This window comes from Pseudoliparis swirei, chromosome 9 (assembly GCF_029220125.1).
Source record: "Pseudoliparis swirei isolate HS2019 ecotype Mariana Trench chromosome 9, NWPU_hadal_v1, whole genome shotgun sequence".
NCBI lineage: Eukaryota > Metazoa > Chordata > Actinopteri > Perciformes > Liparidae > Pseudoliparis > Pseudoliparis swirei.
In genome coordinates, this window is record NC_079396.1 from 9,670,905 (window position 1) to 9,695,988 (window position 25,084).

General features: G+C 40.9%; 1 protein-coding gene across 2 annotated transcripts in view; it reads left to right on the plus strand.

Annotated features, from left to right (window-relative positions):
• The window catches only part of acot7 (acyl-CoA thioesterase 7), a 54,144-nt gene extending 30,642 nt beyond the window's left edge, over positions 1-23,502 (plus strand). For both annotated transcript variants that reach the window (XM_056423684.1, XM_056423683.1), the window contains exons 7-9: positions 4,758-4,874; positions 10,539-10,717; positions 22,843-23,502. In XM_056423684.1, the coding sequence (XP_056279659.1) occupies positions 4,758-4,874; positions 10,539-10,717; positions 22,843-22,941 (395 nt within the window). In that variant the 3' untranslated portion in view covers positions 22,942-23,502. The remainder of the gene's footprint in view (positions 1-4,757; positions 4,875-10,538; positions 10,718-22,842) is intronic.
• Positions 23,503-25,084: the final 1,582 nt, after the last annotated feature.

Here is a 25,084-nt window from a genome sequence, read left to right on the forward strand (position 1 = left end):
CGTATGTTTTTACAGTCTAGTCCAGATTAATGGTCTTGAAATATGATCTTTTGTGTCTTTAAACCTACAAACACAGATTCTTTTGAAAACAACATTGATATAGAACTTTTTATGTTGACGTGGAGAACTTGTCAGCAAACAGTTGCCTATTTAGGAGTCTTGCAGCATTTCTTACACGGTAGGTGCGACACAGTAACAGCGCGCCGGCTGAGATAACACAGTTCAACTTCGGGTCATAAGAGGAGGAACAACCAATCCAACCCATATCTTTTATTCATTCCTTAATTAGCAGTCTATACAAATATATGAAGAGGTTAATCATTTTAGCGCGGGGCTACCCAGAGCTTTACGATCTGTCCCATGTACAGACGACTCTCTACTGAGACGTCCGGTTTGGACGTCAGCCAAACTGCCGCAGACGAATCATGTCGTGTAACTACTGTGGGTGATTAATGGTGCTGGACATTCATTTCTCTTTGTCTGGTTTAGTTTAATCAGTGAGGCTTATTGCAAAATAACCGGAACTTAATCATCAACATCTTTTTCGCAGCGGGCAGGTTTTGGTTGCTGAGTAACGGCAGGAACACAACCTCCCGAGCACCTTGGATAAAATGATGTCACAGCTGGTATTTTCCACATGTTTTTCGACACATGTGAACGGCCTCATAGCTTCCAACGGATACAGAGAGAACATTATCATTCATTCGTAGTCCTCTGTCTGTCCACCAGCTGAGTGCAGATCCAATGTTTCCCTTCATTACCTTTGCATTGAAAATGCGGAAGGTTATGTTTTGATCGCCGTGTATTCATTTATTTATTTATTTATTTGTATGCGTGTTCCTCGCATAACACAAAAAGTATTAAACCGAATCGCATGAAATTTGGTGGGATGATTGGTTATTATCCGGGGACCATTTGATTAGATTATGGGATCAATCGGTTCAAAGGTCAATGTCAAGGTCATGGAAAGGTCAAACTCTTCTTTTTACCATAGCATGGTCAATTTGTATCCAATTGGCATGCAACTAATGCCAAAATGTTCAGAATTCAATGCCCAATCTTGTGATATGCGAAGGTATGCGCTCTACCGAGTGCCCGTTCTAGTTTAGCTCTGTTTTGGTCGCCACCAACTCTTGAGGCTAAAGTCTGGTTCTTGAGATGCTAATTGCTCCACTATGTCACCAGCTCGTTGTATATTATGTCTGTATGTGGCTCGGTGCTGAGCACGATGGTGCTGAGCAAGTATTCCTCCAAAAACAGCTGCAGGCTGCGGCGGAAAACAATGCTGATGAGAGCAATGAAATTGAACCAAAACACAAAGGTTGCAGGGCTGAATACCTCAACAATTAGCTTTAAAATAGAGTTGAGGTCAAACTGCAGCGCTGGTTGTGGGTTAATCACATTGAGTGACTCCCTTTAATATGAATTTGAGTCTCTTTAAGATATGCTATAAATTTGTTGTAGCGCTTGTTAGCATGTCATTATTTTAAAATTAAGAATATTTCAAACCCACGTTTTGAATCATCAGCAGTAAACAGGGACGGTGCCTTGACTTTTTTTTAAAATTCAGTTTAGCTTAATCCAATGTTTACATTCAATGTCATCATCTTGTCAGGTCATGATCCATCTCCACTAAGTGTTACATGTTCAGACACGACCCCTCAAGGCTTTGAATCGCAGCGGCCTGCTTCGCCTTGTCCCCCAGGAGGAATTTTCAATCTTAGGCGAGATCCCATCAATTTTCACAACATAGCGAGTTTGGATTTAAATAAAAGAAAACATCCAGATGGGTTTTAGGAAAGTGTTTCACAACAGACTTATGGAGTGATGCATTTCTTTGGCCACACACATTTTAAGCCGGACATGTTGTTGTTACCTTTCACCACTGTGGCCACATCGTGAGCTTTTATCAGAGAGCGTTTCCCTCCCCAATCAACAGGTTTTAGTGTGAGTTCAAGAAGCCTCTCATGTGATGGCCTGAAATCTGTCATTTTCACAGAGCCAGGCCTGAGTTTAGCCACACCATCAACGACAGGGCCCGATTACATTTCTCTAGCATCAAGGCATTTTCTATTTTGAAGTAGAGTTGGAAATAAGTGCATTTTCTTTTACCTCTGACAAAGGTAAGCTTGGCAAATAATCTAATTCACTTTCTATATTAAACGTTTGTATGCACCATTGTTATCAGCATTACATGGTGGAAGTGATGGTGAGGCAACATTTGTATTTTGTGATATTGGGCGATATAAAATAAACTGAATTGAATGGTCTGGTCATTTGGGAATAAGAGGTTGACAAAGTAATGGCATGTTTAATCAACTCAGCAGGCCCACTTTTACACTGAATGCCACGTTTGGGAGCAAGCAGCACATTCTGTTTGTACTCCCACACATTTGGCTGTCATAAATAGAGCCACACAGTGCAGATGGTAGGAGCCGTTGGGAGCCGAACCAGCCATCAACAAGCAGACTTATTGATTCTCTGTCGCCGTAGATATGCAAAAAGCAACTCGCAGTGAACGATTGGGGCAACTGGAGTGTCTAATGAAGGGTCTGAATATCTTTAAATGAGAATACGCTTGCAAACGCAAGTACAGACCCCCCCCCAACACACACCTGACAGACAGATGTCACCCTCCTAGCTTTTCTCATTTCCAACCCACCCACTCCGTACAAGATTCCCCAATTTCTGCGAGAAACTCACAAACAACTGTTTCCTTCACACATGATTGTGTCATGTGTGAAGGCCATGAAGTGGTTTTTGACATGGATCTCACATCTTAAAACTCTGAATGTTAGTATACATGTTGGTTTAACAGATGGCGGGTTTGTAGTGAAGAACTGCGCAAACAAACAACTTCACATTCGAAACTGCGCCTACTTGGGTAATCAGCCGTACACGTGTAATTTAACGCATGTAGAGATTTCCAAAGAGGCACATTAGTCCCTTGCTTGACATAACCACCGCAGGTATGAAGTCGAGCATGGATTTAATAAGCTGAGGTATTTTGGCGGCGATAACGTTATATGTTAGTATGGCAAAACGTACACAATTTGAGTTGCAATGACACTGCTCCTGGAGGCCATACGTACGCTCATGCTTGTTGACTCCAGGGAAGTGAAGAAGAGTTCAGGTGGTACATCCAGCATCCAGCAGCCAATGAGCCACAGCCAGTTGTCGGCCCTGATGCTGAGGACATACTCCGCAGAGCCATGCAGCCTCGTCACTGCACAGAGCTCTTCGCTTGGTTACAACGTTTATTTATTTTGATGTTAATGTTATCCAAATTGCACCAATACCATTAACTATCAAAACAATGAACTTCCATGAAAGCAATGAACCTCCATTGCTTTAATAGTTAGAGAACACTTTTCCATTCTTAGTGTTCCTAAAATAATTTACACAAGTGTTTTGGAACTGATTAAGTTTGGGAAACTAAAACTACATGGTTAGGGTTATAAAATGATCATCTTCATGGTTGAAGGAATATTCTTTAGTTTTAGAAATATGGTTATTTTAAAAATTGTTTTTAAGATGAGAACGTTGAAAGAATGTTTACCATTCCCATGTGATGGATGATATCTTGGCCAGGAGCAGTAATTTCCTAAACTCTCTCCTGGATCCAGCACATAAACTTCCGTAAAACCTCAATTTGTTTATTCACGCAGAATGTCATCAATCTTCCCAACTCTTGACAAGAAATCATATAAGCGTATTACTCCAAGTGTCATACTATTCCTTAAAAAGAAAGCAGCGTCCGTCTCTTGTTCCAAAGTCACATACTTTGTATGCTACACACACACACACACACACACACTGCCTCCCGGGACTTTGTTTCATGCTATTATTTGCAAGAGTTTGCTTTAAGGAAAATGTAAACAGAGGTAATTTAAACTTTCGGACACATTACTGATGCTGTCCTGGTGAAGACATGTCTCCATGGAGAAATACAAACCTGGACTATGTTGCATAACAATGTTTATGTTTACTTCAACATTCATAACATTTATTGAAACACTTCTTGTTGGCAGTCACATGCTCAACAGTGGACTGATGAGTCTTGAGGAGAAGCTAATTTGGGGGAAACCCATTTATCATTAAGCGGCAGCTGTGTAATTCTCTGTTTGCATCAGGAAACATATTAGGTTCTGCATAAAGCAATCTCAGTGAATTAGGGTCTCAAACTCAATGTATTTAGGCTTGTTGGGATTTAAAGAGAGTGTTGCGGTGTGTTTCACCGGTGATGAGTTGCTGTTTAGATATTAGAAGTTGTACAAGTATACACTCATAGATTAAGGTCAGTGTTGGGTCATTCGTGACCTTGAAACAGCAGTTCAATAAATGTCCACTCAAAAGCCCCTCATGGGATTGTTCTGGAGCTTTGGATTGTTACAACTTCTACTTTCATATAGTTTTGTATTGGATGTGTTTGCTCAACTGCCCTAGATCTGCACTTCCTATATGTTGAGACTTGACTCGCATGACCGACTGTTTTATTGATACAAGGGGAGAGAACATTATATTGAAAGGTTCCCTTAGGTTGAGTCAGCAGTATTTATCTTAGTGAAACTAACAAATACATCAATGAAAATACTGGATGCTTAGTTTTGAGTGACATTGTGCTGTTCATGTACATGACAAATGTTATAGTCAAAGTTATAGTTTTTTTACAACGACTTAGAACATATATCTATGAATCCCCCGCTATTGATCTTGAATATCTTACAAAAGTGAAACTGTTTGTGTGTCTTGAACAGGTGTGACGATGAAGCTGATGGATGAGGTCGCCGGCATTGTGTCAGTTCGGCACTGCAACAGCAACGTTGTCACCGCTTCTGTGGACGCCATCAACTTCCATCGCAAGATCAACAAAGGTGAGGATGAGATGGAAAACACACTCCGAGCTTTAAGTCACTGATACAGAAGTGATCCACAGGTTGATGGATGTGTACCTCCAAAAGACGTACTGCAGCGCTGGCCAAAGGCCGCTTTTCTTTAACCTGTGTCACCTGCCCATTAATAAACTGCACTCTCAAAGAAACTAATTCCATAATAATGTGGAAAAACCCAGCGGTCTATAAATTAAGCCTGAGACAGCGCTGTTTTAAATTGGGCTCGCCAACATCAACAGCTGTCACACGGTTGCTAATCAAGACCTCTTTTGTTTTGTTGGGCTGCCGCTACATCTGGAAAAACAAAGCATTGTTATGATTGAACTTTTTCCATGACCAGGCTTTCGCTCGAAGCTGTTTCCTCACTGTTTAAGTGAGATATCATTGACACTGTATTTACATCGCCTCTATATGCACTAATTCAAAGCCTCTCATTTTAAAGTTTATTCAAGGATTTTGACAAAACCATTATCCACCTTAGCCTTTGGCATTTTAATGGGAAAAAATGGTCTTCTCACTAAAGTGTTGTAGTAATATATATATATATATATATATATATATATATACGGCTTTTCCATTCTCAAAGTTTAGCGCTTTATTTGCAACACAGTTTGAGTGCTCAAGTGCTTTTCAGGACATTTAGGAGCAAAGATGGAGTACATAAATCTAAGAAAAACAAACATCCTCTGACAGATACACACGCTCACAGAACAACTAGATCAGAACTAGAGGAGTGTTAGAATTAGACCGACTGTACTTGTTTCTTCATTGATTCATAATGTCATTAATAACATATGTTACTGCTAAATTATCTTATCAGGTCGTCATGCTGGCCTAGTGGGCAAACAGCATTTTGACATTAAGATTGTGAAGCAATTGATGATTCGTCGCAGTCATTAGACTTTCATGGATTCTAAAATGTCAAATATGAGAGCAGCTTCTTCAAAGTGGTGAAGAACAATGTGTTACATTCATGGACTTCAGTTTTTCTCAGCTCATTGTCTGTTTTTTGTCTATTCGTGGGCTGGAGATGATGTGATCAAGACATCCAGTGCTAACATTCTGATGTTATGATTATCTCTGGATATAACGTTAACAACGGGCCCGCTACATCTCTGCCCATTACTGAATTGTGAAGTGGAAAGTAAATGTCATATACTTCACAGTTTTTCAAGTGGGCTAGGTCAGCTGTAAGTCTACGGCATTTACGATTCATGTATTTTCAAATGCAGGTGCCTTTATTCAAGCAGGATAATTCACTCAATCCCAAAGTGGTTTTTTTTCAAGGAGGCTCGAGGGAAAGAGTTAGTGGCTCAAAAGGATTTTTTTGCGAGGGGGCCATTTAAATATTTAAAACACACTTTCCTGTGTTTCAGGAGTGAAAACAGTACAGATCCGTGTCCACAGCTTCTAGTCGCTCCAGTTGCTGCCACCATCTGTCCTGTGAGTTTAGGTGCTGGTGGTGACATGATTTCCACTAGCTTCCACAGGGACTTAGGTGCTATGTCAACAGTAGATTTCCCATTTTGCTCAAGGTGTTCATAGCAAGTAGTGTGCTTAGGAAAGGAATGGTCAAGGATCAAAACAGAAAAAACAAACATCCAAAACAGCTACTGGCATTTAGTGCTGTACCCCTATTTTTTACGTTTTAGAAAGAAAATAGTTTTTCCATTCCATTATTTACTACATCAAGCTAAATGTAAATATTATGACTTGCTTTCAGTTATTTCTAGCACAACTGCAGTCGAGGTTGAAGCCAAACACTTTAATGGATCCTTTAAAGTGTTCGACTTCAACCTCGACTGCAGCTGTGTTGAATTACAAGACGTTGTTGTGTTTAGAGCAGAACAAGTGAATTCATTAATGACTTCTCCATGTAATGTAAAAGCTAGCTGGATGCAAGAGACCAGGTAAAGAAATCACTTCCGGAAAAGAAAATCACTAAAATGGCAAAAAACAATTTGTAAAGCCGAATTCATACATTTTCAAAGTGCTTAAATTGACTTTATTGTATGTACGAAATAATAGAAAATCCAAATGAATCAGCAGGGCCATGGCAGGAGGCATCAGACACAGCCAGGTCCAATGGGCCCTATGAGACGTGAAGTCACCAAGATGTTCATTTGTTTTTGGAGGTGCCGCTGTGTATCGCCGGAACAGTCCATTTATTTAATTGCTCTGATTTTTAGTCTCGTGGGGTCCAGCAGCAGAAATATCACTGGTTTACAATGCAAACAATTATCATCAGGGAAAAGAAACACAAGACCTGAATTTCAACTGCAGAAAATATTATGCTTTGTTTGAGGTTGAACGAAGCAACTTAACATGAACAAAGCAACTTTAAATGTCTTTATTTGCAAGATCAGAGATCAATAATGATCCCAGATGTTAAACGGAGGTTTTGCTCACTTTTAGGTTCATGCTTGATTTAGTTTTTTAACTGTAACATGTGTGTTTACATAAAAGCATGTACACACACATGCTTTATAAAAAACGTAATTCATATTTATATTCTATCTGTCTGAAAAAGCCCATTCTGTTTGCAAGAAAAACACAATGCACCTCTGCACAGGCTCTCAAGTCGTGTACAACAAGCTGCATGAGACATGGAAACAGTGGCCAAATCAGAAAGCTTGTTGAATTACATGTATTTTGAGTTTTTCATGATTTATGCCACCTAACTTGCTGCCACATCTTCCATGCTGCCACATCTTGCTGCCAAATCTTCCACGCTACACAATATATTTATGAACTTGATATGGTGAAATGCAGTGAAAGATGGCACCATCGTTTAAAGCAACATGTGGTTTCATGCATTAACAATGTAAAAGCGTGACAAAACTAAAATGTCATTTATTCAGGACATCTGAACATCTGAACTAAAAAAAGATGCACATTATAATGGAGAAACTCGCTCACCCTTGATTGAAGGGTTAGTGAGATTGCCAACATTAAGGAAGGGGTTAATTCCATTCCATCCATGATCCAAACCGCTTATCCTTCTTTAGGGTCGCGGGGCGCTGGAGCCGATCCCAGCTGACATTGGGCAAAGGGGTTAATTGATTGATTAATTAATTTAGACAATACAAATAAAGAATGAGAACTTAATTGTATTTGCATTGTATGTGTGTGATTAAATACATTATTCAATTAAGTTGAGCAGGATTGATGTGAATGTGCTAAATTGTTGACTACTAATGTTTATGCCTATCATATTCCATCTCACTGCCCATTTCTCAACTAATTTACAGTGATGGCTTTCCTCTGTCTTTTGTGTTTGCAGTTCATGAATATCTTGTCTGTGACACTTTTCATTTGCATGTTTTGAGACTAAACATCCCAAGCCGTGCGAGAGCTACAGCACCAATGTCCCACTAATATGACATCTATGTTGAGTGAATTGATTTTCCATCGCAAAGACGTATGAATAGTTAACCTTTTGAATGTGGGTCTTAGACTTGTTGTCAAACTCCAGCCTGAGTGGAGCTGTGACACTACTCAGAATCTTCTAAACATTACAACATGGCTGCAGTCATGTAACAGTTGGTGGGTCACTTGTTCAATTGTGTCTTTAAATGTTCTGCTCCTACACAGAGAAGCGTTTCAACCCCCGTTTCCTGTTGTCGCCCTAATGAGTTTCTGGAGAAGTTGTCAGAAGGGAGGAATGTTATTTCACCTGCATTTGCCGTGTTTCTTCTTCGTAGTCTTCACTGGTCATTTGCTTATGCCAACATGTAATTTTAAGCTTTTTGTTGATAGAATGTTTTTCACAATGTACATAATATATTCACTTTGGTCCAATTGCTATGGAACGAGTAATAAAAAAAAACGTAATGCAGATTGTGGTTAAAATATCACATCTATGGCTCAAAGGCGCTACAACCCCAGTTTCGTGCGTACCACACGAGGCTCTGGCAGGGACTCTCCTCACAGCAGATTAGCTTCATCAAACAGCTCCTCCGAGATGAGACTCTGACAGTTTTTCAGGTTGGCTGACCTTCAACGCTGCACATCTCCAATATAAACTCTCTACATAAATCAATTATTAATCACGAAGGCCTTTTAAAAGAAAATCACCCAGTCTCATCAAGGCTCATTTTTGTGTGTAATGTCATTGCGCAGAGCACGCTTTGTTGAGCCTAATACATCTGTGCCAGAGATAGTTTTCTTGAGACTCGATTCACTCCCGGCAGTAACATGAAGGCTACAACTCCTCAATAACAAGTGAGAGAATGGCCAGAAGTATTCTTACACTTTGGTTTTGAAAAGTTGCCAAAATATGTATAAGCAAAGCTCCCAAAGGCAGCATAACTAATGTAGTAACAGTTAGTTAGTCTTTTCCTAGAGTAGCATTTGCACCTAACACTTCAGTGAAGTATGTGTAAATATGATATCATGATATAATTTCATTTTCTGTACTTTTGGATAATGAGATAAAAAAAATTTCTCTCCACATTTCCTCACACCAGATTATTTTAACCAAAACAATTACATTGGCACATGTTTTGTAAACTCTTCCACATCTCTGAAAATCTACTCGCACCTTCCATTAAGTCTGACTTCAGTGGAAAAGTAGGATCAGTCTCTTCAAAACAAACCATATATTACAAAATCAATTATGAGAATTTTCTGATCTGCTGTGATGGTTCAGGCCGAGTTACGGCGAAACAACACAATTTGATTGAGGTTCAAGAAGGATCGTGGTTACGGTTAAACTAGCATTGAGTTACTAAACTATGATTGGGGTACTAAACTAGCATCAAGGTACTAAACTAGCATCGGGGTACTAAACTAGCATCACTGTAATGGTTAAGACCAAACCAACTGTTAGCAGGAGACTGGAAGCAAACCATGATCTCTGATGTCAAAGGCACACAATTCGTTCAGCCAGAGTACGGACATTATTTGCATGAACCGCAAGCGCTTAAACATAGGTTGAGTTAACAATTTAAACAGTCAATGTTGTCTTTATTTTTAATCTCAGTCTCCTGCTCGAGTAAAATGGTCCTTCAATGTACAACTCCATTGACACTTTACAATGGAATTTTCTTTGAATTAATTTACAGGATATACTTTGATAAAAGCAATTTTTTTTCATTTTCCATACAGATATGTTATTGTCTTTGACTGTTTTATTAGATCTGTCATAGACTCCAGATTGGTCTCAGGCTGCAGGGATAACACCTTTTTTTCTTATCTCTATGGCAAGAGCAGTAATAAAACACATGCTATAGAATAAAGAAACACACAATGTCCAGTCCTATCAATGTACTTCTTTTTTGTACCCCTACCTGCAGTGACACAAGGGAGAAGTGCACTTATGTTTGATGAGTCAAGCCCACGAGATGGATTAGATGGAGCTCAAGATGAACTCAAAAGAAAGGCTAGCAAATGCTGTGCAGTATTATTATTCGTCAATATTATGTGTTCACTCAAAGTTTACAGGTGAATTCAAACTTTTGTCCTTTTGGTGTGAGATAGTTGCAACACAATATTTCTCACAATATTAATTATCTATATATGGCTGAAGAACAGAGTAGCTTCAATGAAATGTGATGATTTTTAATTATTAAACCAGTACACTGGATGAGAGTCAAACATACACATCAATCATATGTTTCTCCTCCCTTTCTTCATCTCCTCTAGGCTGTGTGGTGACGGTGACGGGGCGGCTCACATTCGTCAGTAACAAGTCTATGGAAATTGAAGTGTTGGTTGATGCTTCCTCACTAGTGGAGCCAGATAAATATCGCGCTGTCTCGGCCTTCTTCACCTTCATGTCCCTGGACAAGGACAATAAACCTCAAGCTATCCCTCCTCTTAAGGTTGGTATACCATCCAGTCTTTCTAAAGTCATTCATTTGATCCTAAACTTCATTCTATATCCACATAGGGCGTGGATTATTTGATGCATCCACCAAGTATAGTATAGTTTATGTTGAGCTCTTGCTTAACACCTGGTGTCTTAGTCAGGCCATCGATTTGTTTTTTATGCTCTGATAAAATATAATTGGAAACCTGTCCCTGGAATTTACAGAAAAATAATAACACAATGAAATATAAAATGTACTTTACGGAACAAAAAAACATTTTCACAGGCTAACAAAAATAACTTGTAAAAACATTACTACTTCAGTTAATGGTGGATTCCTAATCTCATCACAATGTCATGTCTTCTTCTTCTTCTTCTTCTTCTTCTTCTTCTTCTTCAGTAATTCAACCTTCTGTTTCTCTACTTTCGCCTTGCTCATCACATTTCCTCAGTCAGTGTCCTTAATTTAGCAATGTTGCACGTCAGTGTCTTTTCATTGCATTCAATTCTTTGCTGTGTCTGCGCATTAGCCTTTTGCAGGGAGGGTTGAATGCTAATATCCCGACAACATCCCTGGACATCTTTGTCTGGCTGACTCGGCACTTCTCGTCAGCATGTAAAGTGGGGATAGACAGGAGAGACGCTTGCTGGTTGTTCTGGCTTGGCAGTGCGTGTTGATCCAAACCCTGTTTGCGGGGCAGGCCATCTGTTTAACATTTTAATTATTTCATGGAGCCATCCGCACAGCCTGATTGTCTTTGTGATGATCCCCTTAAAACTCGTCCAACTATTCTGCGAGATGAAGTCAGCTTGTCAGTGAGTGGGATTTAGACAACAGAAGGGCCATTAAAATGGCATTCAAAGCACCTCAAAAATAACATTAATCTTTATGTTGGGGCTCATCAATTCATATTCTGTTTCATGTCTTTGGACATGTCTTATTTTTTTAATGTGTTTTTTTGTTTGTTTTTGTTTCACAATATGGTATGAACCAATTTCTTGAAACATTTGGTAATGATAGCATTTTCTTTGTTTTGATTTGGAGACAAACACCATCCCTAACAATGGTATGCGCTAGGGATGCTCCATCCCACTTTTTCAGTATTGGCCAATACCCATGTTTTATTAATACGCTTTATGCCTTCCTGTGGAAGTGACTGCGCAACATTGCTTTTATAACATTGTCAAACTAAATTAAACAAGTTTATACACATATGTATTCAATTATAATTTTTTCTTAAAAGGACAAATTGTACACCAGCAACTTGGTACATTTTCAGTATAGCATGGTCTGTCTGAGTGGGCTGCAGCAGCAAATTATTCTCTCAAGTGCACACTTGTACAAATTCCAGAGAGTTTGCACTTGGGCTAATCTTTACACTGTAAAGTATACGCAAAGAACTGAGAAAGCCAAGAAAATGCATTCAAAGTGAAGACAAAGCAACACTATTTTAAGTAATAGCTATCAAGCACACAGCCGTTTTTCGGATTAGCCACTCTCGAGCCTCTTACTTGAACCTAAGTACGTAGAAAATATCTAATATAGTAAGTATGCATACTACACATGGCTAACTCAACCTAAGATCCAAACAGAAAAGTGGTGCATAACAGCATGTCTTGCTGGATGGAAGCCGAGCTTCGCCTTAAGGACGAGAATGAAGCGTGGAGGGCTGTTGTAGGTGGGTTGTCATGCCGCCAAGTGCTGCATGGACCCCTCTTACCATCAACATTAACACACTCATGCCACAGCATTAGCCTTCAACACCATGACACATCGATTTGAAAACAGACTCCTCTCCTTCTACCCCTGCCAGATTGAAATGTGCATCTAATGTGCGTCACCGCTGGTCGGCCTTTTCAAAAGCACCCGTCACTCTCCCCATTTCCATTTCACATAAACCTGTGTTTGGTTTGCTCCATTGTCTGCCTCGACCCACGCATTCATTACAGCGATGATTAGAGTCATTGTAATTTCTCTTTTCACCTGAATTTTATGAAAAGAGAGGCAAAAAAAATCTCCTGGTAATTTTAATAATTCATCTTCAACACTATAAATGGAAATCTAAATGGAGGCAGGGCTGCCAGGGCTCGGATGTAGCATGTCAGATAAACAAGGGCAGGAATAGAGTAATGTGTGTGTGCATACAAATGTTAGATAGGGATGCAATGTAGACCGAGTGAATGCGTGTGTGAAAGAAAGAGAAATAAAGCTCTAGTGCATGTAGGTTGAATAGAGCTTGAATAGATCTCTGAGCACTGTGTGTTTATTTATACGAGTGGGCGAAGGAGGACGAGGCTCAATCAGGGCTATTTCTGGCTTCATCACACTTACTGAAGGCTTAAACATGGAACTAGACTCGGAACAAGGGAGTGACCATGCAAACTCAATTGATGAAGGTAAACCTATTCTTAGACGTTTAATCACATGCAGGAAAAATGTTCAACACGTCAATCCAATTAACACCTGGAGATGAATCTGTGCGGAATGGAAATGCGATGACATTAATTAGCCCAGTATGTTGTGTCGGGCGAGGTTTGGACCCAAACGCAGCAGGCAGAGTTTCAAAATAAAAAAGGTTTTTTGTTCACTCTTCACTGAGAACCACTGGCAACACAGGAGAGAAACAACAGGAACAGGGACAAACCAGAGAGGAACAAAAAAACCAGACAAAGAACAAGCAGAAAGACAGGCTACACAACACACAACAACAAAAGAGACACAGAGACACATCAGGGGCGCGGGCGTGGGCAGGGGGAATCAGGAAAAAAAAGGGAGCACAGGGGGAAGGAAAAAGGGAAACAGGAAAAACAAAACAAAAACAAAAAAAAAAAAATAACAACACAGTAAGCCAAATAATGCTGAGTTGAACAAAGCACAACAAACAATTGGCCTCCCCGTCCTGCTATTTGAATTTTACCCCAGGAAAACTACCATCTATTATTCTAAGCAGTCTCATTAAATAGCATTTACTTGTTGTGATAACAAATCCCCCCCCACCCACACACACAGCACATATGAGAATAGATACTCCTCCACACAACCTCATCTAAAAACAGAATTTTCATATTTCACCCCTCAGTTTGTAAATGAATTAAACAATCAATATATAGTGTTTATTTAGTGAGCTTTTAGAGAGGCACGATTTTTTAAATAAGCTCATTTCCCAAAGTGCCAAACTATTTCTTTAACAGAGCTGTATTTTATATTCAGAACATTAATTTAGCAGCAAACAAATATGATATAAAGATGTAGTGGAGAGTAATGTCTACTTGAGCAGAGAAGGAAGCGTCTCTTACTCTGAGTGTGTTGTTTTACGGCGGTGACAGAAGATAATGCTGTCCCGACCGATGGGGTCTTTGTGAAAGAGTAGCACCCACCCTCTGGTTCCCCCTCAGCAGCACGGGACCACGCTGTCAGCTCTTCTGCAGAGTTCGCGCCGTTAGAAGCGCTGGCCATCAGGCGCTAGTTCAGCCTTTAACAACTTCCTGTTCGCTCAAAGTCCGCTATCAAAGTGAAGGGGGTCCAACGTCACGAACCCTGGGTCAAAATGTCACTTTCGGTCAAGTTACTAAACAAGTATTTTCACAATAATAGTCCCGTCTTATTGTCCGCATTAAAGTCACTTCACAGGCTTCAACCGGCTTCGACAATTCTGAAGTACTGACTAACATTCATTCCATCCACATACACAACATTACTTCTTGCCATTGACATGTGCATAGAGTAAACAGTACCCCTATGCACAGGGGCGGCCCTAGCACATTTGGCGCCCTAGGCGAGCTTCACTCGTGCCCCCCCCCCCCCCCAAAAGAAAAAATTTAAAACGATTTTGCACGAAAACGGAATTTCAACTTTCAAACGCTATTTTGCCCTGCAAGACTGAATTTCTTTCAAATAAACAGAACAACGATCGCAACAATGAACAAACATTAAATAAAGAACAAAATCCCTGAGAAAATGTCACGTCCGTGCTGAACTCCGCTCCGGCGCCGCCCCCCTGATCAACGGTGCACATTCATTCCCTTGTCGTGCCCAAAAGAATGTGAGCGCCTACGGCTGCCTGTAATCCAGCTAGCTCTATAGCTCAACATGATGAGTGTTTGACTGGACACCTGGAGATGCGTGATCGATTCCAGGTCAAGGTAGCTTTTTTTCATCACTTTTTTTTTTTACATTGAATTTACATGACGTGATCTACACTTCACGTAGGGACACATGATGCATGAATATGTTCACAGACTCAAAGCGCCACCTACTGGCTCAACTGGACTTTGTCGAATCTGCCCCAAACTTCTCGTGCTTGTTACAAGTCACGGCCCGAGTCAAGTCCGACCAGCGTGCCTGCGTCCTCGGTCCTCGCTCATCTGCGCCGGTCGGGGGCGTCTCGCCGGCATCGCGTCTCGCCGGCGTCCCCGACCGGCGCAGATGAGCGAGGACCCGTTCGACGCTGCTTGCAGCTTTAATGTTTTTTTTGTTTTCTGTTGTTAACGGCTGGCATTGCCGTCAAAATATTGGTTGGAGATATAGATGGGGGCGCAACAAAAAAAACTGCCCAGCAAAAAGGCGCATTTTTTTGCGCCCCCCTCTGAATGGCGCCCTAGGAGGCCGCCTATACCGCCTGTAGGAAAAACCGCCCCTGCCTATGCACATAACACATTCATAATAATAATATTCTCCCTAATATTTCCTATTATAATATCTTTCTATATGTATTAATTTAAAGCACAAGATTACAGAATCAAAATAAACTATTACAACCTAACACCATGTTGAGAGCCGCATCAAAATGCTCCCAATCTGGGGGAGTTTACCTAAATATCACTCCAAGTTATCTTGTCTGATTTTCTAAAAATAAGTCCTCTCCATCTGCTTGGACTGAAACTCCTCTCACCCTATCACAAAACAAAAAACCCTCTCTACGTTCTACTATTTGTTCCAGGTGCTTATTTTTTGCCATAGCATGAGTCTCGTTTGGAAGGTTTGTGCCTCAAGACGCTGTGACTGTGAAACCTTAATATTGATCAATTCAATTCAATTCAATTCAGTTTATTTGTATAGCCCAATTTCACAAATTACAAATTTGTCTCGGAGTGCTTTACAATCTGTACACATAGACATCCCTGCCCCAAAACCTCACATCGGACCAGGAAAAACTCCCAAATAACCCTTCAGGGGGAAAAAAAGGGAAGAAACCTGGAGGAGAGCAACAGAGGAGGATCCCTCTCCAGGATGGACAGATGCAATAGATGTAATGTGTACAGAAGGACAGATTTAGAGTTAAAATACATTCAATGAATATGACAGTGTATTAATAGTTCATAGTAGGCATATTCCACGATGGAGACCTCCACGATCCATCAGGCAGATGGCGGTGGGGAGGAGGAGTGGGCGGAGTCTCAACAGTAGGCGGAGTCTCAACAGGACAGTGGCGTAGTCAGGAGCAGGAATTCCACGACCCAGACCTCAATGATCCATCAGGCAGATAGGATCTATGACGTCTCATAGGGTCCGATGACCCCATGAGACGTGAAGTCAAAAGGACTCCGGGGAGAAAGCAGAGTTAGTAACGTGTGATTGAGAGATGAAAATTCATCCTTAAGGAGAGAAAAAAGAGGAGATAGGTACTCAGTGCATCCTAAAACGTCCCCCGGCAGCTATAAGCCTATAGCAGCATATCAAGGGGCTGGACCAGGGCAAACCTGATTCAGCCCTAACTATAAGCTCTGTCAAAGAGGAAAGTCTTAAGTCTACTCTTAAACGAGGTGACTGTGTCTGCCTCCCAGACTGAAATTGGAAGCTGGTTCCATAAAAGAGGAGCTTGATAACTAAAGGCTCTGGCTCCCATTCTACTTTTCAGACTCTAGGAACTACAAGTAGTCCCGCATTTAGTGAGCGTAGCTCTCTAGTGGGGCAATATGGTACTACAAGCTCCTTAAGATATGATGGGGCATCACCAATCAAGGCTTTGTACGTTAAGAGAAGAATTTTAAAAGTGATTCTTGATTTTACTGGGAGCCAGTGCAGAGCAGCTAGTGCAGGAGTGATGTGATCTCTTTTCTTAGTTTTAGTGAGAACACGAGCTGCAGCATTCTGGATCAACTGGAGGGACCTAAGAGACTTATTAGAGCAGCCTGATAATAAGGAGTTGCAGTAATCCAGTCTCGAAGTAACGAACGTGTGAACCAATCTTTCTGCATCTTTTGAGACAAGATGTGCCTGATTTTTGAAATATTACGTAGATGAAAGAATGCAGTCCTTGAGATTTGCTTTACGTGGGAGTTAAAGGACAAGTCCCGATCAAAGATAACGCCAAGATTCTTTACAGTGGTGTTGGATGCCAGGGCAATGCCGTCTACAGAATCCACATCACCAGATAATTGATCTCTGAGGTGCTCAGGGCCGATTAAAATTACTTCGGTTTTGTCTGAATTTAACATCAAGAAATTGCAGGTCATCCATGTTTTTATGTCTTTAAGACATGCTTGAATTTTACCGAGTTGGTTGCTCTCCTCTGGTTTTATCGATAAATATAGTTGAGTATCATCTGCATAACAATGAAAGTTTATGGAGTGTTTCCTGATAATATTGCCCAAAGGAAGCATGTATAAGGTAAATAAAATTGGTCCAAGCACAGAACCTGTTTGCACTTTAAGATATCATCTCTAAAGTAGTTCACAGGGTCTGGTTGTGTCTCCTCCTCTTTAAAGTATTTATATTGTCACAGAATATCTTTCTTTTACCTAATACTATTCAACTGTTCTACTGTAACATAAAAACACGTCCGCGGCGAACCTTGGTTAATGACATTTTCATGGCATCGCGGCAGATTTTGCTCCAGTTGTGTTCTATAAATAGCCTGCTTGAAAGCACGGCTTCTGCTATTTTTGACTGCAGGTGATTTTCCTCTCATTCGCGTTCCCTTCAGTGAGCCCGCTGTGCTTACTATTTTTAGATGTTCCTGTTTTAGCTCAGCGTGCGCGTGTGTGTGTGGGTGTGTGTGTGTGTGTGGGGGGGGGGGGGTTGTCACCAACGTAGCACGGTGTGGGTAATGCTGAAGTGGGGAAAGAGGACAGCATGAGCAGAAGGGAGGATATCGGGGATGCCTCGCCTCTCTGCAGCAGTACCCTTGAAAATTACTGAAATAATGTATGTGCACGCTGAGCCAGCAGAGAAATAATCAAACAATGCCCGGAAGCACCAGCGTATGTGCTTTTTGTGTTTCTGGTGATTTTAAATGGTGTAATAGTCGCCTCAAGGTTAGAAAAACTAGCTTGTAATCAGGAGGTCGGCACTTTGAATCCTCGGCCAGTGGCCAGTGCATTCTGAACATCTGTCGGTGGAAGGATGTGGTCGTACTGATGCACTATAGATGTGTGAATAAAGAGGTTGTTGCTCAAAACTGGTTTAAATACACAGTTCGCAAGGAAATTAATTATTAGTGAACATACAGAAGGTTTGGTACTCAGATCTTGCTCCCTGCTGGTTCAGTACTTCATAATATCTCCCTTTTCTTCCATCTTCTATTCTTTCATCATTTCTCCCTTCTGCCTTTATTCATCTTTCCTACCCTTCTCTCTTTATTTCCATCTTTCCTCATCTTCTTTTCTCCATCCCTCTCCCTCCTCCCTGGCAAAGACTCAGCTGGCCTCCCGTGACACAAAAACAAGCCCAGTTGTCATGGCAACCCCCTGTAGTCCACATGAAGTGATGCACATCTATTTTTAGATGCCTCCTATTCAAGACAATCAGCAACGGGTTAACGGGTACACACAGAGTTGCAGATATTTCTGACTGTGTGGTAACGCCTCAGACCATGAATCTGTTGTGGATGGTTAATTATGAATATTAGGCATTTTGAATTTGACCTCATTTCCTTTTTAGGTATTTTCAATCTCATATATGATCATATCATATATACTCGATCATTAAAAAAATTATATTTCCAACATGTCCTATAGCGACCCTCAGCCGTACCAAAAAATGATTTCAAAAGTGTGACTTTAAGTTCAATACAAGGATGAGCACTTCTGAATGTATCACTGTGTGTTGTGTGTTACCAAACATTTTTCAAACCATACAAATGAATACAAAATTGAGTTACTTGTTCAAGTTTGTGATTTGGGTAAATCCATTTCTGAAAATCAACTTCGGACTTTAAAACTATCTTTTACTCAAATAGTTGGCTGGTAGGACACTGCTGTTGTTCAAACTGTGACTGAACTCAGATTATTGAGGAAAGTGTGATGATTTACCGGCTAAACTACAGACAGAAAGAACATTCATAGCGTAAAATATTAATGACTGAACAGACGCATCCATTGAACAGTCAATGAGGAGAATTTGAAATTATTGTTTTTCAATGTCTCCAAATGAAACACCTTTCAACATTGTCTAAAAGGCCTTCCTCTGTGTGTACGTGTAACTCTATCTCTGACACATTCATTGAATGTGTTTATGTAACTCTGTAATGTTCATTCTGGACACATGACATCTCTTGCTTCTGTCCATCCTGGAGAGGGGTCCTCCTCTGTTGCTCTCCTGAAGGTTTCTTCCCTTATTTTCCCCATGAAAGTTTTTCCTGATCCGATGTGAGGTCCTGGGACAGGGATGTCGTATGTCTACAGATTGTAAAGCTCTTTGAGGCAAATTAGTAATTTGTCATATTGGGCTATACAAAATAACCTGAATTGAATTGTATATCTTTGCTGTTAATTGTGTAGAGCCGGTTGCGTACGATGCCTCGTGCCAACTCTAATAACAGTGTGTGCCAGGAACCCCTCTGGCATTTAGCTGGCATTGTCCGATCAGCCCCATTAACGAGCCTTGTCCCTGCTCCAAGTTTACATAATTTGTCACAGTCCATTCAGCTGTCCACCTAATGGACGACCAGCACGCCAGGTGAAACGGCTGTTATTCGTGTCCGTTTGACAAGGGCTCTGATGTCTGACTTGGTCTCGGTCATCGGTGGGCGACATTGAAATGATTAGTTTCATTTGTCACAGTGCGATTTATTAGATAATGATTTATTCTCTTTGGGGGGTGGGGGAGGTATTGTAACAAATGTGTTTTTAAAATGTATTAGCCACACTAGCAGCACGGCTCGAGGGTTGTCGGTTTACTTTGGTCCTGACGGAATTACCTCAACAACTATTGGATGGATGGATGGAGATGACATGCAGCCTCTGCGGGAGCAAATGTTTGCGTGTTAACATGCTGGTGGTCAACCAGGTCAAAGAGGAGCGTTTGTTTTTGACACAATGTGGGCCGTGTATGAACTGTTACACATACAGTCACATGGATAGTCACAAGTTATTGCACTATACATACTCAGTAATTGCACATGGATTTTATCGTTTGTCTGAATTGTAAAAATAAATGCGATTGGAGCCATTTAAGTTGAAGACATAATGAAACAAGCATGACTGCTTTTATCCGGGTTCTGCATCCGAGAGTCATCAGTAGAAGGTGATGATCCTGCATTGATCATAGTTATTAGACCGGAGCCACTGTGGGAATACCAATTACATGGGTACACCGAAAGGCCATTTTGAGCCTAGCATTGAATTGTCACATTGGGTGATGCATATGTGATCCTCATGGGCATGAACATTGCATGCAGACTAGAACAAATGCACACAAAGTATAAGCAGGACAAACAATGTGCACACCTAGACACATGGACAAAAAAATAGAAACACCGGTATCAGTGCTTTGTGGGTGTGTTAGAAGTGATGTCATGGATCACATTAGAACTTTCACAGCAAACGAGTGAACAAGCTATTGTAAATGAGCTAAATGATAATAATTATTAGAAAGGACAATTTACTTTGCATTGTGCTTGAACCAGTATTAAATGTTGTGTAGAGTCCGAATTACATTATAGTGTGCCAGTTGGTGAGCATTTTTTTCCTTTTGGACTGGTTTACCCAGCACTAACCTACAGCTAGTCTAACTTTAATTACTTTGTAAATGTTACCCACTGCAACTGTTACTTTTCACAGATTATTTTGATCAAATGTAGTCCCACCATCTCACCGTTAGTGCTTTACTTGGATGTGGTTGCGTGGCTGCAGTCCCTCTGAACTATCTTTGGGATTGTAACGGAATTATTTTAAACCAGTGTGTGTTGTGTTAAATGATGGATGTCTTTGCCATGAGGAATAGCTGTTTAGTGTCAGGCTCCCAAATGGACTTGTCGGGTCTTGTTTCAATACCGTAATGACCAGCTCCAGGTACCTTTTCCCTGCTTGCAGTCCAATTGGAAATGTTAACTAGTTTCCTAGTTATTTTAATGTCACTTGTTACAATATGGAGCAACAACACATTACTTAAATGCGCTATACTTGTACTTGTTGTGTTAGTACATTTGTGTTGTATGATCAGAGAGCAACACATCTTTTGTCTGTAATCATCGTTGCCCTTCATAACACACAGAGACAACTGCAAGTGTGTGAAAGGCCTCAGCAGATATTACAGTATTTCTTATTTGATTTTATATTCATGACTTCGACGTGTCTCTGTACACAATCAGTAACGTTCACACACTAGAACAGTTCCTGATTCTGTACCTTTCTACAAATTGGGAACAAGGAAATTCAAGTTTTTGAAAATGAGATTGTCTCAACCAGCACGTCTATTCTGCAAATATTTGAAAATACTGAAACTGTGGTGAAACTTGGTCTCTCTTTTTTTTTTTTTTTGAAAGTCAATGAACTGGAATTATCCATTACTTTCAGTTGAGTGGCAAAAGCAAAATTGACCGAGCAATATGTTGAGTATTATATAACTAGCACACAACACCAATACGACAGCTGTACGCTCCTGCACCAGCCCTACAGAGATGTTCCTGTTGTGTTTGTGGCACAGCAAACTATATTTGAATATTCTCATCATATTTGTGTTGCGACCCCTCGACTTGTCCCTGGCGTTGTGTTTTGTCATATCCGTTACCGCCCTGCTCTCTACATGGCGTTAAGGCGCCATCTGTCAGCTTTGCACCCAGAGCGCTGCTGAGTGGCAGGTGCTCTTGAATCTGCCAACCACCTGGTGTGTGCAAAGCAAAGAGCCTCCATCTGAACACACAAAAACATGCATAGGCCTGTGTGTGTGCGTGCTCACATACAACCCACTTCCCCACTCCCGAAGAACAGTGTGCAGATGAGGGAGTGGCGAAGCGGGCAGCACCATAAAAGTAAGTCTTGACACTTTCACCGGTGGTGGTATTGTTGTCTAAGGCACAAGGTTTCTAGACGGTCCAAATAAACCGCGCAGGCAGTTCCATCCCACCAATCGTTAGCCACACTGAGCTGAGTGAAGGAGAAAGAGAAGATTTGGTCTTCAGACTTGATGTGTTGATGCTTCAATATGAAAGTTAAAACCAATATATTTCTGACCTGTATGCTAAAACTCAAACTGATTGATATATGTAATACACACCATGTTAAGGAAGTAAATTATTAATTATTATGCAATCATCCTGCATAAAGCATTAGGATCCATGTAACCCAGGAGCTGTGAATATTTACATACATATTCATAGACTCTGCAAGATAGTTTGAGTTTCCTTATGATGGTTCCAATATTGGTAACGAGATATATTTACCTGTGTGTGTGTGTGTGGTATTAGATGATATGCCAACAGTCACAATTATTATATAGGTAATTTTAACTTAATATTCTCAGCTAATTACACACTAAGTTATTCCTCGCTGCCATATTTGCAGACATATATAATTATCTGTAGAGGACACTAGTTCACAAGGCTCTGCATTGTTTCACATGTTATTGTAATGACTTGGAAATCATGAAGTTTATGTAATTTAAAATGGTTCAATGTTCTTTAAATGTATTCAAAATGATCTCATAGGGTGTCTTTCAACTTTACCTTGATGCATTCTGCTTCTTCAGTCTCCAAGAGAAAGCCTCTCCCTGTTTCAGTCATTCATTCTGTATTGTATGAAGAAAATAAGGAGGAGATAAATGACAACCATAACTACAGACTGGTCCATTAGCTCAGAGCTTCATGACCATCGGTAATGTGATAACCGCAGGGGAAGAAGCATTCCAGTGCACTTTATGTGTAAATGATAAATGTGTCTGAAAACACATCATTTGTCTTTTTTTTGTCTTTTCTTCAGATTGACGGAGAGGAGGAGCAGAGACGTTTCGAAGAAGGCGAAGCGCGTTACAACCAGAATAAAGCAAAGCGACTCGCAGAAAAGAAGATCCAGCAGTGACTCCGCTGCTCACCAGAGTAAATCCTCTACTGCGACAGTATCAACCCCACACGACACTTACAGTATAGGAAATAAGAAAACCTCTCCCCATTCTGTCATTGTAGAATCCTGTGAAATCAAACAATGTTAAAAATGTTTTCTGTGCTATTTTCCCAGTGAAAGGGTTTTTTCCATTTTTTGGGAGTTCTTCCTGATCCGATGTGAGGTCCTGGGACATGGATGTCGTATATGTACAGATTGTAAAGCCCTCTGAGGCAAATTTTGGCTACACAAAACAAACTGAATTGAATTAAATTGAATTGCTATGCACCAAAGTGTCCACATATGGCTGAATATGTATTTAAAATTAAGAGTACATCTTTTATTTTGTGGATATTTGTATTGATTTAAAAAGACAATTCATCATCCAAAGTGACAGACTGATTGTAAAATTACGATAACTATTTTTATTTTCGGAAGATGACGACTTCATGTTTGGTGTCGGTGCAAAGTGATAGTCTGAGTGCATGTAAAATGATGAATAAGTGAGTGAATAATGATGAATAAAAGATCCAAGTGTGAGTCTGGGGCTCTCGCCTCGTGTCCTTGCTAGTTTGATGCTGATGATGGTGATGTCATTGTCTTGGGCATGCCTTGGCAGAGAGGGCACACACTCCCCATCTTTTCAGCACAGCGTCTTTCACAGAGAAACCAGGGGAGCTCGGGGGCTTTGACTCAACTCACATCTCTCCCACGCCTGCCCTCCCTTCCCCTTTCCTCCTCCTCCTCACCGCCCTCCTCCTCCTCTGCTAGTCTGTCACACTGTCTCCTGCTCACCGCCATATCCTAATCCATCTCCATTCTCTTGCAACGTCACTTTCTCCCTCCTCTCATTCACTCAATATGTCCCTCTGTCTCCCCCAGTCTTCCCACTGTCTCACTCCCTTTGTCTCCACATGAGATGGGAGGACTCATAGAGGGAGTTGTATCTGTATGTCTGGATGGGCATCGTTCTCTTTGCATATCGCCTGTGTGTGTCTCTGTGTGTACAAAGACAGATCAGGAAGATGAATCGAGGCCAGCCGCCGCCAGTGAGAAATCAATATCTACTGTATATGGCCATGCTGGGACTGGAAAGGTTGTGATTATTAACCTGCCATAAAATACCCTGTTCAAATATTTAGCAGGATTGGTTTTTCATTTGTGTATTTAAAGCACTCTCAGACCCCAGGAGGACTTATTGGGCTTCAATCCTATCTAACAGATGGAAAAGACTAATTTGAGATCAAAACTAAAGTGACATTTCAAAGATTAAAGCCCAGTGAGCGAGCTCTATGAAGAACAGAAGGCGACGCAGGTCTAAACCTCAGCAAAAGGCCTTTTAGTGTGGAGCTTTGTTCTTCCTTGTACTCTTGTATCTTGAAGGTTATTGTTTTTTCCCTTTGTCCCTCCAGCACAGTGCGTGTGTTTTTTTATTTCCCTGCTGAAAAGGAAGTTAGTCTCAAGCTGCACCAGGGGGATATATCTATTTTTAACCCCAGTGAAGTCGAGGCGTCTTGTGGGAGAAGGAGATCACAGGGCGGGAGAGGAGGGAAAACTCCGTCCAGGGAGATTTGATCCATCTCAGATGGCAAGACGAGCAAATACTATGAGGAAATATGAGCTTATAAAAAGCATCTGCCTCATGCACAACAGCAGCACAGGCATGCCAGAATGTCCCTGTCCAGAGAACATCTCATTCTGTATGTGTACAGATTGCAAAGCCAAATTTGTAATTTTGTGATAATGGGCTATACAAAATAAACCGAATTGAATTGAATTCATTCACAACAATATTCATTGCTGTCTTTGGCCATTAGAGCTGGTAGCAGCTGGCTTTTATACAGACGGACCATAGAAAGGGAGAAACACAATATGGTAACCATGGTTACTTAAGTGGAAGAACAGACTTGAAATGGAAGCTGTGGCAGCTGTGTCTGATTTGGCCTCGGCTGCTGCTGGTGACTCAGCAGCAGAGCAGCCGAGGCCTATAAAAAAGCTCACTCGAGAGTGAGGGAGGAGGAGGAGCAGAGCACGGTTTTTGCGGTCTGGTCTTGGTCGTGTGATACGTGAAAAATATGTCTAACAACACACCTGGGAAGCGATGACATTATCAGAAATAGAT